This window comes from Pelodiscus sinensis, chromosome 8, assembly GCF_049634645.1.
Source record: "Pelodiscus sinensis isolate JC-2024 chromosome 8, ASM4963464v1, whole genome shotgun sequence".
In the NCBI taxonomy this organism is placed as follows: Eukaryota; Metazoa; Chordata; order Testudines; family Trionychidae; genus Pelodiscus; species Pelodiscus sinensis.
Window position 1 is genome coordinate 175,800 of NC_134718.1, and position 12,465 is coordinate 188,264.

Sequence of the window (12,465 nt, forward strand, 5' to 3'; positions counted from 1 at the left end):
TGCTCCTCTGTAGTGTAGACATAGCCCCAGTCTCCTGAAACCTGCTGTACCTCAACCCTCTGCCCTGAACTAATACACCAGGGCTGGGCAAGATGCGGTCCAGGGGCATCCAGCCCACCTAACACTTTCATACAGACCACAGACTGTATCTGGCCACTTTCTAGTTATATCTTGCTGCCCGTGCTGCTGAATTTCCAAGCACTGGCCCAGACAGCAAGATACTATTTAAATGGCTCACAGTCATGGCGCTATCCCAACAGGGGCTCAATGACAAGCCCATTAAATAGCTGCAGAAACCCCAGGTGGCTGCCAGGCAACACAGTAGTGGCAGGGAAGGGAGTTGCAAACCTTTTGCTGGGTCTTTAATTCAAAGCGTGCAGCCCCACACAATTCTGGGGGGAGGCTAGTCCCAAGCCCTGCCCCTTCCAAGGATGGAGCTGGCCCACAACCACGTACCAAAATTCATTAAGTGGCCTCCCCTCAGAAAATTATTGCCCACCCCTGTATACTCCCAACTCTGACTCCTACATCCCAACCCTCAGCCCTGAGACCCTCCCACACCCTAACCCTAATTCCTGCATCTCCTCCCACATCCCCAGGGCCCTGCCCTGAGACCCCCACACTCCACCCCACACTTCACTTTTTTTACAAGTACTAACACACCACAACTCCCACAGCCTCTGCCCTGAGTGCCCCACTCCCACCCCCAGGGGACAGGTTGTGATAGGACATTACCTGTAAGAAATTTTAAGTTACTTTCACCCCTGGTTCTGGACCAAAAGATAAAGAGAATTTTTCTGAGGAAGGCTGTATGGAATTAAGACAATTTGGACATGTATACTTTCTCATTCCCCAGCATTTTGCACTATATAGTAATGTTGAAACTATGCAGCTCTGATAAATTTTGAGTTTGGTTTCAGTGTTGTATTTAGATAATTTCCAGACTGTAATTGAGCTCCTGAGGGTGTTCCTGGCTTTACTGATTTTGTTCTGGATATCCTGGCTTGTGGTTTTGTGCTGGATGTCCTGAATGGTGATGCTGCCCAAGTATGTGAATGTTTCTACACTGGGGAGAACATAATCCTCTAACCATACTCATGACACTAAGTCAATATTAAAAGTCTTACTGAAGTTGATTTGCAGTCCGATTGGCTGGCAGAATGTGTTGAGTCAAGCTTTTTTTTCTTTTTTTTTAATATGGTGTTGGGTTTGTGACAGGAAAGCAAGATAATCTGCGAAGTCCAGGTCTTCAAGGGATGAGACGGGTATCCATATAATGCTCTTGGTATGTTTTCTGTTGCACGTTGCATTACCCAGCTGATGGCAAGGGTGAAGAGGATTGCAGACATGACACACCCTGATGTACTCCTGTTTTGACTTCAAAACTGGCTCACTATGATCAGTACTGCATGTAAAATTGAAATAGTAGCTTTTGATGATGCTGATTATTCCATATGCCTGCAGAATGCACCACAGGTTGATTGTGTGATTGTTATTAAATATCTTCTCAAAGTCTATTATGTTTATGTAGGGTTGCTGTTGCCATTCTAACCATTGTTCTATTATGTTTCACAGAGTGAAAATCTGGACTGTGCACCCACTCTTTCCAAAACATCAGCCTGCTCTTTTTTGAAAATGCTATCAACTGCTTCTCATACATATGCTAGACTATGATCTTATACTTCCATCTGCTTGTCATAAATAAAAGTGTGATACCACACCAGTTATTACAATCATTGAGATTTCCTTTTTTTGGTATCTTCACTATAACAACACTGGTCCACTCATCTAGAACTAGGATAACTAATTCAAGATTTACCTTGAACATTTCTGCATTCAAGTTATCCTTGCCAGGAGCTTTGGCATTTTTAAAGAATCTGATGGTTTGAATGATCTCTTCCTTAGTTTAGGTGTCCGTGTTGATATCAAGACCTTCTTCTGTCTCCCTGATGTTTGCTTCCTCTTTAGATGACTCCTTGTTCAGCAATTCTTGTAAGTGCTCTGTCCAGTGTATTTCTTGGGCTTTTTTTCTATTATCAGCAGGTACCCCTGTTTATCTCTAATAAGAGTGTTTTGTTGGTATCTGCTGTTTACCACTGATTAGCCAGTTCATTTTGTAGATGGCTCTTTGTTCACCATGAGCAGTTGCATCCTCTGCTACTGTTGCCAGATTACCAATAGAATACCATTTCAGTTCAGATATAAACAATTTAAAATATTTCATACTTTTCAGGTTATAGTGAAGGAGGACTAAACTCTAATTCAGGCTATGCAGAGGTTAGAAAGAACTGGAGAGGTGCTGGCCTGCTCTGCCTCAGGTATCCTTGGCTGGGAGCATGTGAGTCAATGGACACTGCTTTTGAAGAATTTCTGGACTCCAGAACATAGTGCTCTATATATGGAAAACATATAGGGGATCCATCACTTGAAGAAAACCTGAGGCCTTCTCCCACTTTCTCTTTCCAAACCACTTTCCAGTCTGAGTCTTTTCCCTTTTCAACCAGATCTCTGTCTGTGACCTACCCCTCCACTCCCAATCTATCTGGGAACTAGGGCTTGCTCTCTACTCCATCTCTACCCATTCCAATCCAAAGATCTTCCACTCACTCGCTTATACACACCACCCGAGAGTATACCCCTCTCACATCTGAAACTTTCCCCATATTATTGTTCCAGAGACAGTGTGGCTTTCTCCTCCAAAACTATGTCTCAGATACAGAACTTTTCCATTCCTGCCAAATGCTTGATTCAAGCAGCTCATTCTGCATGCCTCAGACTTAGATTTCCCTTCTCAAATGCAGGACGTATTTTCTCTGGCATAGAAAATCACCTGCATGAGCTTGACATCAGTTGTATTAACTGGGACCTGGAAGAGAAAAATAAAAAATGTTTTGACTGTAGGTACCCAGAGTCACTAAGATATCACACACCTAGAAGCTATGGTGATAAGCAGAGCTCTGCAAATTCCAAGGCCAAAGAACTTGCCACCAACTTTGTGTTCTAGAAATATGGTCTAGTTAGTGGATACAGCACTGGTCTGTGACCCAGCTGTTTTCCTGATTTTTACTAGGGTCCTTCTGTTTTCCCTTTCTGAATATTGGTACCCCACTCTCTCTGTTCTAGCCTTTGGGAATTTCCCTGTTATTCCAGGATTTAATAAAGAATTAATATTGATGTAAATATTAATATGTCATTGAAATGAATGAGGCAGTTTGCTCCTCTCAGAAATATTTTTTCAGAATGCCTGCATAGCAGAACAGATGTCACTGCATCAACTACACGTGGTGTGTATTTCCAAGGTTTTTTTCATAATCATGGGACTTAGAAAATAAAGTAAATAAAAGCGTAGAGGTTTTTTTAATCATGTCACAGGAGCCATAGGCACAGGCGTATAGTACCTTAAATTGGCTTTGCACAGCAGGTCACTAGCAGAAGCCCAACATCAACAACAAGAAAAATAACTGAAAAGCTGATATGAGAGTCAAATCAATCAAAGGCTGGAAATATAATTAATGCACTCAACATGGTTTTATAGAAAACAGCACTTGATAAATAAGCCTGATTTAATTCTATGACAAGCTTACATGTTTGGTTGATAAAGGTAACTGCATAGATGTATTATATATTTACATTTTTGTAAGGCACTTTATTGGGTATCAAACAAAATTTGAATTAAAAGTTAGTACTATAAAACATCAGTACGCCACATGAAATTGATTAAGAACAGGCCATCTGACAGCTCTCAAAACAATTATCAACAGCGGATTCTGATTACTTGGTAAACTGGGCCAACTCAAACAAAATGTGTTTGAATGCAGATACATTCAAGATCATACATCTAGGAACAATGTTGATCACTGTTACTGTATGATTTTTTTTCTTGTGTCGGGGCTAAGCTTCATCTGTACTATACTTAGCTTGCCTTCTCCGGTGGAGGGAGCGAGTGGTGAAGTCATGATACAAAGCTAATGTGACTAAACTGGGTCTTCATGGAAGCTGGTGATCTGTGACCAGAGCAAGATCAGATCAGAAAGACTTCAGAGAGGGTGGCATTGAGAATTGATGCTCCAGGAGTAGGTTGGAAGACTGAGAAAAATAGAGACCTGAGAGTCAATGCTCTATAAAGATCAGGAGGGTATCAGGCAGGGTCGGAGAACATTGGAGGAAGACATAGAAGTTTGGGGTGACTGGACAGTCAGAATGCCCAAGGCTGAGAACTCATAACAGATGGGTAACCTCTATGATACCAGCCTGTGAGTTTCCCTTTAATCTTCCATAATAATGAGAGGATGGACAAACTGTTCAGACTGCCTTCAAGCAAGGTAATAAGGTGACTCCTCTGAACAAAGAAAGGATGAAGGGACTAAGAGTACAGGAGGGCTAGAGCTGAGCCCAAGAGAAATATGGTGGTGGAGAAAAGAAAACAGGAGAAAAGGGGCTGTGCCTCATGAGACTGGGATGGAAGATATGTGGTTGGTTGGTTGGTTTGATTTGATTTAAAGGGCTAATCTTTTTGTGACTTGGCCAGAGATCTATTTCACTTGCTGTAGATCAAAGACCCATGCGAGATTAATGAAAAATGAGGCACCAGTGCAAAATTGGGTGGATTCCTGTTAGAAACACAATTCTAGAATAGAAAACTATACTTGGAAAACCGTGACACAGAAAAGGGCTTGGGAATGCTGGCAAACAACTAATTGAACAAGAGCTTGTACTGTAATGCAGGGGTCAAAAATAAAATGCAATCCTGGCATATGAACAAAGTAGAATATGGTAAAAGCGGCGAGGAGTCCTGTGGCACCTTATGGACTAACTGAAGTGTAGGAGCATAAGCTTTTGTTGGCAAAGACCCACTTCGTCAGATGCATGTAGTGGAAATTTCCAGAGGCAGGTATAAATATGCAGGCCAGAATCAGGCTGGAGATGACGAGGTGGATCCAATCAAGGAGGATGAGGCCCACTTCTAGTAGCTGATCTGGAGGTGTGAATTCCAAGAGAGCAGAAGCTGCTTTTGTAGTTAGCTAGCCATTCACAGTCTTTGTTTAATCCAGAGTTGATTGTGTCAAACTTGAAGATGAATTGTAGCTCAGCAGTTTCTCTTTGAAGAAACGAGGAAGTGAGGAGACAGACTGACAGAGCCAGACGTGTACCCAGAAGCCTCCTGCTACGGGACAAGTCCAAGAAAGAAACCAACAGAACACCACTGGCTATCACCTATAGCCCTCAGCTAAAACCTCTCCAACGCATCATTAGTGATCTTCAACCCATCCTGGACAATGATCCCTCGCTTTCACAGGCCTTGGGAGGTAGGCCAGTCCTTGCCCACAGACAACCCCCAACCTGAAGCATATTCTCACCAGCAACTACACACCGCACCATAATAACTCGAACTCAGGAACCAATCCTTGCAACAAACCTCGGTGCCAACTCTGCCCAAATATATACACCAGAAACACCATCACAGGACCTAACCAGATCAGCCATACTGTCACTGGTACATTCTCCTGCACATCTACTAACGTAATATATGCCATCATATGCCAACAATGCCCCTCTGCTATATACATCGGCCAAACTGGACAGTCCCTACGTAAAAGAATCAATGGACACAAATCTCATATTAGGAATGGCAACGTACAAAAACCTGTAGGGGAACACTTCAATCTTCCTGGACACACAATTGCAGATCTCAAGGTAGCCATCCTGCAGCAAAAAAACTTCAGGACCAGACTTCAAAGAGAAACTGCTCCTCGCCGCTTTTGCAGATTCAGACTAACACGGCTACCCCTCTGATACTAGAATATGGTAATTACTCGTTTAACCTGCCTGCTTAACACGTTTTCGCAATAGCACGATTTTTTTGGGGAACGTTTTTCGAATAACACGACTGTCCCTGAAATAACACGAAAATAATCAAGTGGCAGACTATTTCGTGCGGCGGTATAAGTTGGTGAAAACAGTGGTAATATGCATGAGCAGATGAATACATGTGGTCACAGTGCTCCTCCGCTCACTCATGTGTTTATCTTTCTGTTTTAACAAACCATGGCGACTTGTGTTGCTAGATATCTTATGTTGTTAGATATCCAATGCTGACACTGACAACCCAGCACCAACAAAAAACTGACTTTGCCACCACCACCTGAAACCCAACGCCCACTTTTTCCATTGACCCCGCATAGCCCGTTTTCGCTTAGCACGAACATTTTCAGAAATGCATCTATAGTGTTAAATGAGGAATTACTGTATCAGTAGAAGTAGGGCAGTGTTATTAGGACTGCATGTGACATATGAGAGACTATTACTAAAACAGTGTCCAGTTCCAGTGTCAACACATTAAAAAGGATTGTGACAAATGGGAAAAAGTGCAGAAGACAAATGATTCAAGATCTGGAAAAGATTCCTTACAATAAGAGATTTAATAAACTCAACCTACACTGTAATTAAAAGTATCAGAGGGGCAGCCGTGTTAGTCTGTAACTTAAAAATGAGTGGTCCTCTAGCACCTTAGAGATTAACAAAAAATATATATAGTATCATAAGCGTTTGTGGGCACAATCCACTTTTTTAGATGAGTCCCATCTGAAGAAGTGGGGTTGTGTCCTCAAAGACTCATGATACTATATAATCACAGAATCATAGAACACTAGAACTGGAAGGGACCTCAAGAGGTCAGCAAGTCAAGTCAAGTCCCCTGCCCTCACAGCAGAACCCAGTACCATCTAGCCATCCCTAATAGATGTTTATCTAACCTGCTCTTAAATATCTCCAGATATTCCACAACCTTCATAGGCAACTTATTCCAGTGTTTAACAACCCTGACAGGTAGGAAGTTTTTCCTAATGTCCAACCTAAACCACCCTTGCTGCAGTTTAAGCCCCTTGCTTCTTGCCCTATCCTAAGAGGCCAAGGAGAAAAAATGTTCTCCCTCCTCCTTGTGACAACACCCGAAGAAATCAGATTTCTTCAGTGGCCAGGAGTGCTTTTGGGCAACTTCGTTTAATCTGCCACCTGCGACCCTTACTGAACAAACATGACTTGGCCACAGTGATCCATGCTCTTGTTACATCCCTACTGGATTACTGTAATGCACTTTATGTAGGGTTGCCTCTAAAGAGCCTTCGGAAACCTCAACTGGTCCAGAATGCGGATGCTCGAGTTTTAACCAATACTAGTTATACGAAGCACATTACGCCAGTGCTTTGGCAGCTGCACTGGCTGCCAGTATGTTTCCGTACACAATTTAAGGTTTTAGTTATGGCCTATCAAGCCTTAAATGAGTTGGGTCCAGGGTATCTGAAGGATCGTCTTCTCCCATATGTGTGGATAAGGGAGAAGCGGTGGATGTCATATACCTAGACTTTAGTAAGGCATTTGATACGGTCTCGCATGATATTCTTATTGATAAACTAGGCAAATATAACTTAGATAGGGCCACGATAAGGTGGGTGCATAATTGGCTGGATAACCATAGTCAGAGAGTTGTTGTTAACGGTTCTAAATCCTGCTGGAAAGGGATAACAAGTGGAGTTCCTCAAGGGTCTGTTTTGGGACCCGTACTGTTCAATATCTTCATCAATGATGTAGATATTGGGATAGAGAGTACGCTTATTAAGTTTGCAGATGATACCAAACTGGGTGGGGTTGCGACTTCTTTGGAGGATAGGGACATAATTCAAAATGACCTTAGCAAGTTAGAGAAATGGTCAGAGGTAAACAGGATGAGGTTTAATAAAGAGAAATGCAAAGTGCTCCACTTAGGAAGGAACAATCAGTTCCATACATACAAGATGGGAAGCGACTGTCTAGGAAGGAGCATGGCGGAAAGGGATCTAGGGGTCATAGTGGACCACAAGTTGAATATGAGTCAACAGTGTGATGCTGTTGCAAAAAAAGCAAATATGATTCTAGGTTGTATCAACAGGTGTGTTGTAAACAAAACTCGTGAAGTCATTCTGCCGCTCTACTCTGCACTAGTTAGGCCTCAGCTGGAGTACTGTGTCCAGTTCTGGGCGCCACATTTCAAGAAAGATGTGGAGAAATTGGAAAGGGTACAGAGAAGAGCGACAAGAATGATTAAAGGTTTAGAGAACATGACCTATGAAGCCAGGCTTCATGAACTGGGCTTGTTTAGTTTGGAAAACAGAAGATTAAGGGGGGACATGATAGCGGTTTTCAAATATCTAAAAGGGTGTCACAAGGAGGAAGGAGAAAATTTGTTCCTCTTGGTTTCTGAGGACAGGACAAGGAGTAATAGGCTTAAAGTGCAGCAGGGGAGGTTTAGATTGGACATTAGGAAAAAATTCCTAACTGTCAGGGTGGTCAAATATTGGAATAAATTGCCAAGGGAGGTGATGGAATCTCCCTCTCTGGAGATATTTAAGAACAGGTTAGATAGACATCTGTCAGGAATGGTGTAGACGGAGCTTGGTCCTGCCTTGAGGGCGGGGGGCTGGACTCGATGACCTCTCGAGGTCCCTTCCAGTCCTATTATTCTATGATTCTATGATATGAACCTGCCCGGGGATTAAGGTCAGCTGGGGAGGCTTTGCTTTGTGTTCCCCCACTTGTGGAGATAAGATTAACATCTACACGGAACAGGGCATTCTCAGCTTCAAAATAGCATGTCTACATTATAGGGAAGCCTCAAAATTAGTACAAAGCAGGCTTCCCTAATGTAGACATGCTATCTCGATTTAGAGCTGCAGGAAGAATAATTTAGAATGGCCCTGGTGAGGGGCTATTTCGAAATAGCAGAAGTGGAGTGTCTATACATACCTTATTTTGAAATAGCTATTTCAGAATACGCATTATTCTTCTTAGAATGAGGTTTACAGAAGTCAGAATAAGCCGCCCATTATCTTGAAATTATTTTGAAATAACAGAATTGCTGTGTAGACGCTCATATAGTTATTTTGGAATAACGGACATTATTCCAAAATAACTTTGCTGTGTAGACACACCCTAAGATTATGACAATACTAGTAGAATTACATTACAAGCTTCTGAATCAGATAAAGGAGAATAAATGCACTCAATGTTGAGAAAGGTCAAACAGACAACTGAGTCTTCATCTGTAGTGAAGTTATATTGGCATAGCTACGTTGGTCACGGATCATAGAATCACAGAATACTAGGACTGGAAGGGACCTCGAGAGGTCATCGAGTCCAGTCCCCTGCCCTCATGACAGGGCCCAGTACTGTCTAGAACATCCCTGATAGACATTTATCTAACCTACTCTTAAATATCTCCACAGATGGAGATTCCACAACCTCCCTGGGCAATTTATTCCTGTGTTTGACTACCCTGACAGTTAGGAACTTTTTCCTAATGTCCAACCTAAGCCTCCCTTGCTGCAGTTTAAGCCCATTGCTTCTTGTTCTATTCTCAGAGGCCAGGGAAGAACAAGTTTTCTCCCTCTTCCGTGTGACACCCTTTTTATAAAAAAACTCATCCCCTTGACTGATGCAGTTATGCTAACAAAACCCCAAGGCTGTGTCTAGACTGCATCCCTTTTCCGTAAAAGGGATGCAAATTAGACACATCGCAATTGCAAATGAAGCGGGGATTTAAATCCCCCTGCTTCATTTGCATAAACATGGCTGCCGCTTTTTTCTGGCTTGGGGCTTGGCCGGAAAAAAGCGCCAGTCTAGACGGGGATCTTTCGGAAAATAAAGCCTTTTCCGAAAGATCCCTTATTCCTAGGCTTTATTTTCCGAAAGATCCCCATCTAGACTGGCGCTTTTTTCCGGCAAAGCCCTGAGCCAGAAAAAAGCGGCAGCCATGTTTATGCAAATGAAGCGGGGGGGGGGGGGGATTTAAATTCCCACTTCATTTGCAATTGCGATGTGTCTAATTTGCATCCCTTTTACGGAAAAGGGATGCAGTCTAGACACAGCCCAAGTGTAGATGCAACTATGTCAAAGGAAGAGTGTTTCTGTCAATATAGCTGACATCATTCGGGCAGATGGCATTCCTACAGTAACAGAAAATTCCTTCTGTTGGTGTAGGCTGCATCTACACTGGGGAATATGGAAGTATAGCTATTCTGACAGAGCTATGTGGATATAGTATCCATAATGTAGATATACCTAAGGATAAGGACTTGTAAAATACTCAAGTTGCAAAACTTGAATTTAAAATAATTAAACCAACAGAAAACCTTCTACACACAAAAAATCAATATAAGCCACATGTAAACAGACTTAAAAGAGACCACACAGTGGTGTGCACTGGTTTAACTAAATCTAGGTGTTTCGGGGTTTTTTAAACAATTTTAGTTAAAACACAGTGCAATTATTTGTATGGAGACAAGGACCTAATACAATAACAATAGATGACGTCTGCTATTTGCATATAAACTAGTCAAACATCACAACAGGACTAGGTTTAGAGAAATAGTTTCTTGACTGCTTCCTAGAGCACCATGAAATATTTAATCTATAACTAACATCCACACAAGAAGCAACTCAAGGACTATTAGTGAGACATTAAGTAATACTAGTTTCAATATAATTAATGTAATCAACATTCTGGGAGAGGGAAAACCCACAAGTGTTGCCACTGGATACTATACTTTAGATAAATATGTTGTCTTTGACTATCTTTCTACTTTTAAACAATGTCAAAAGAAATTAAAATGCTCAGAGTTGGAATGGAGTCTAATTGAGGCAAGTCTCAAAGGCCACATGAATTCCCTTAAATAAAACAAGCAAACAAAAAAGACAAAGAAAAAGCCCCACATAGTTAAATACAAGAAATTACTTGAGTCAAAGAGATATCCTTCAGAAAACAGAAGTCCAAACCTACGCAAGTCAAAATAAAGAGGCAAATAAAAGTGTCAGAAAAAGCATTAACTGGAAATTAGGAGGGCTAAAGGAGCGATATTTGAAGTGCAAATAGTCAAAAATATTTAAAGAATTTCTTGTGATTTATGATGTCATTTGTTTCTTCACCACAAAAGATGTGAAGAGACATCTTTTATAATTGAACAGAGCAGGTCAACAGAAATGGTAAAGAAACAAATAATCTAATAAATAGCAGCAAGTCACCAAGACAAGATGCTCTTGATCCAGGAGTTCTGTACAAATGTCACGAATTGCGAGTGGTGTGAAAGGTTGGCACGAGTGAATTAAGGTAAGTGAGCTAAAAAGAGGCCATACTAAGGTTCAAGCCAGTGCCCCAGAGGATTATGGATTTGTTTACAACTTTGAGAAAAAGGACTGTGTGAAAGAAAAGACTGTGTGTGCTGAGTAGACAAAATGGTACAGAAGAAGGCAATGTTCCCAGATAAGAAGGAGTAACAAGGGAGAGACCTAGTCAAGGACATTCTATTGTTTATCACTCGTGGTGAGGCAAGCAGAATTGGGTGGTGAGAGCAGGGCACCTCAGTCATGGTCACACTAACAAGAAGGAGGGTACGACATCACCCCACCCAGGCTGTGTGCAACCAATGGATGTTGTCCCATTCAACTGGCCCCCGCCGAGGGAGTATATACCACACCATTTTGCCACACAAGTTGGAGTCCATCGATTCGGCATATTGGGGTGACATGCACGGACTTCCGCCTCAACCAAATTTACTAACATTACTTGGGATTTGGCCAGACCCAGAGGGTGATGGAATGTGTTTGTGAGTGTATGTGTTACCATTGGATTAAGAATTAGGCTGCTAAATTGAGTTAAGGATTAGATTTAAACTGATAACTATTCAATTTAAACATTGTTTTTTAACATGCCTTTTCATTTTTAATTACTCTATATATGTATATTGCTTTTAAAACTGCTCCTCAACAATTGCTGGCAATAAAGCTTGTTGAAGATATATTTGAGGTACTGTGGAATGCCTGGTGTGTGGCATGATCAACAGTACAACAGTGCCCTCTTGTGACACAAACATAGAATGGAATGGATGGACTGCTCAGAGTAATAAACAGTCTTTCATTGAAATCAGCTCTTGTACTGTGGGGCAAACCAAGGTGATTGGGAGATCCTAGGAACAACACACCAGTGAGCTCTACTTTAGTAATAGCTAAATTCGCTGAAAAGACAGTGGCAAAAAAGTTCAGAAGTGAGGAGAACATGATGTTAAGTCACAGTTCAAGAAGCTGCTGAGGGTGGGGAAGATGATATGCACCTTTAGTATAGTAAAGTCACGATAATATGAGGCTGCATCCAGAGCAGGATCAGTGGCGCAGCTGCTGCTCAAGTTGGTGAAGGTCCGAATACAGCTTGTGCTTTTACTCACCAAGAAACCTAGAAAAAGGGAGCAAGAAACATGAAAAAAATCAGTAGGAAATGTCATCCTCAATCAAAATAAAACTGTTAGCACTACCGCACTCACCAGCAGGATTCCCATCAATACAAACTCCATTGGCATCCATTCCCACTGGCTGTCTGAGTGTGCTTAGTACAGATGATGCAGCAAAGTAGGTCTGGATTGGATCACCAGCCTAAAAAGGAAA

At 41.8% G+C, this 12,465-nt stretch overlaps 1 protein-coding gene across 7 annotated transcripts in view; it reads right to left on the reverse strand.

Annotated features, from left to right (window-relative positions):
• Window positions 1-12,465, reverse strand: part of TCTN3 (tectonic family member 3) — an 85,435-nt gene that overhangs the window by 21,331 nt on the left and 51,639 nt on the right. For all 7 annotated transcript variants that reach the window (XM_075934432.1, XM_075934431.1, XM_075934430.1 and 4 more), the window contains 3 exons: window positions 12,345-12,453; window positions 12,138-12,256; window positions 2,831-2,866 (listed from right to left, as the gene is read on the reverse strand). In XM_075934432.1, the coding sequence (XP_075790547.1) occupies window positions 2,831-2,866; window positions 12,138-12,256; window positions 12,345-12,453 (264 nt within the window). The remainder of the gene's footprint in view (window positions 1-2,830; window positions 2,867-12,137; window positions 12,257-12,344; window positions 12,454-12,465) is intronic.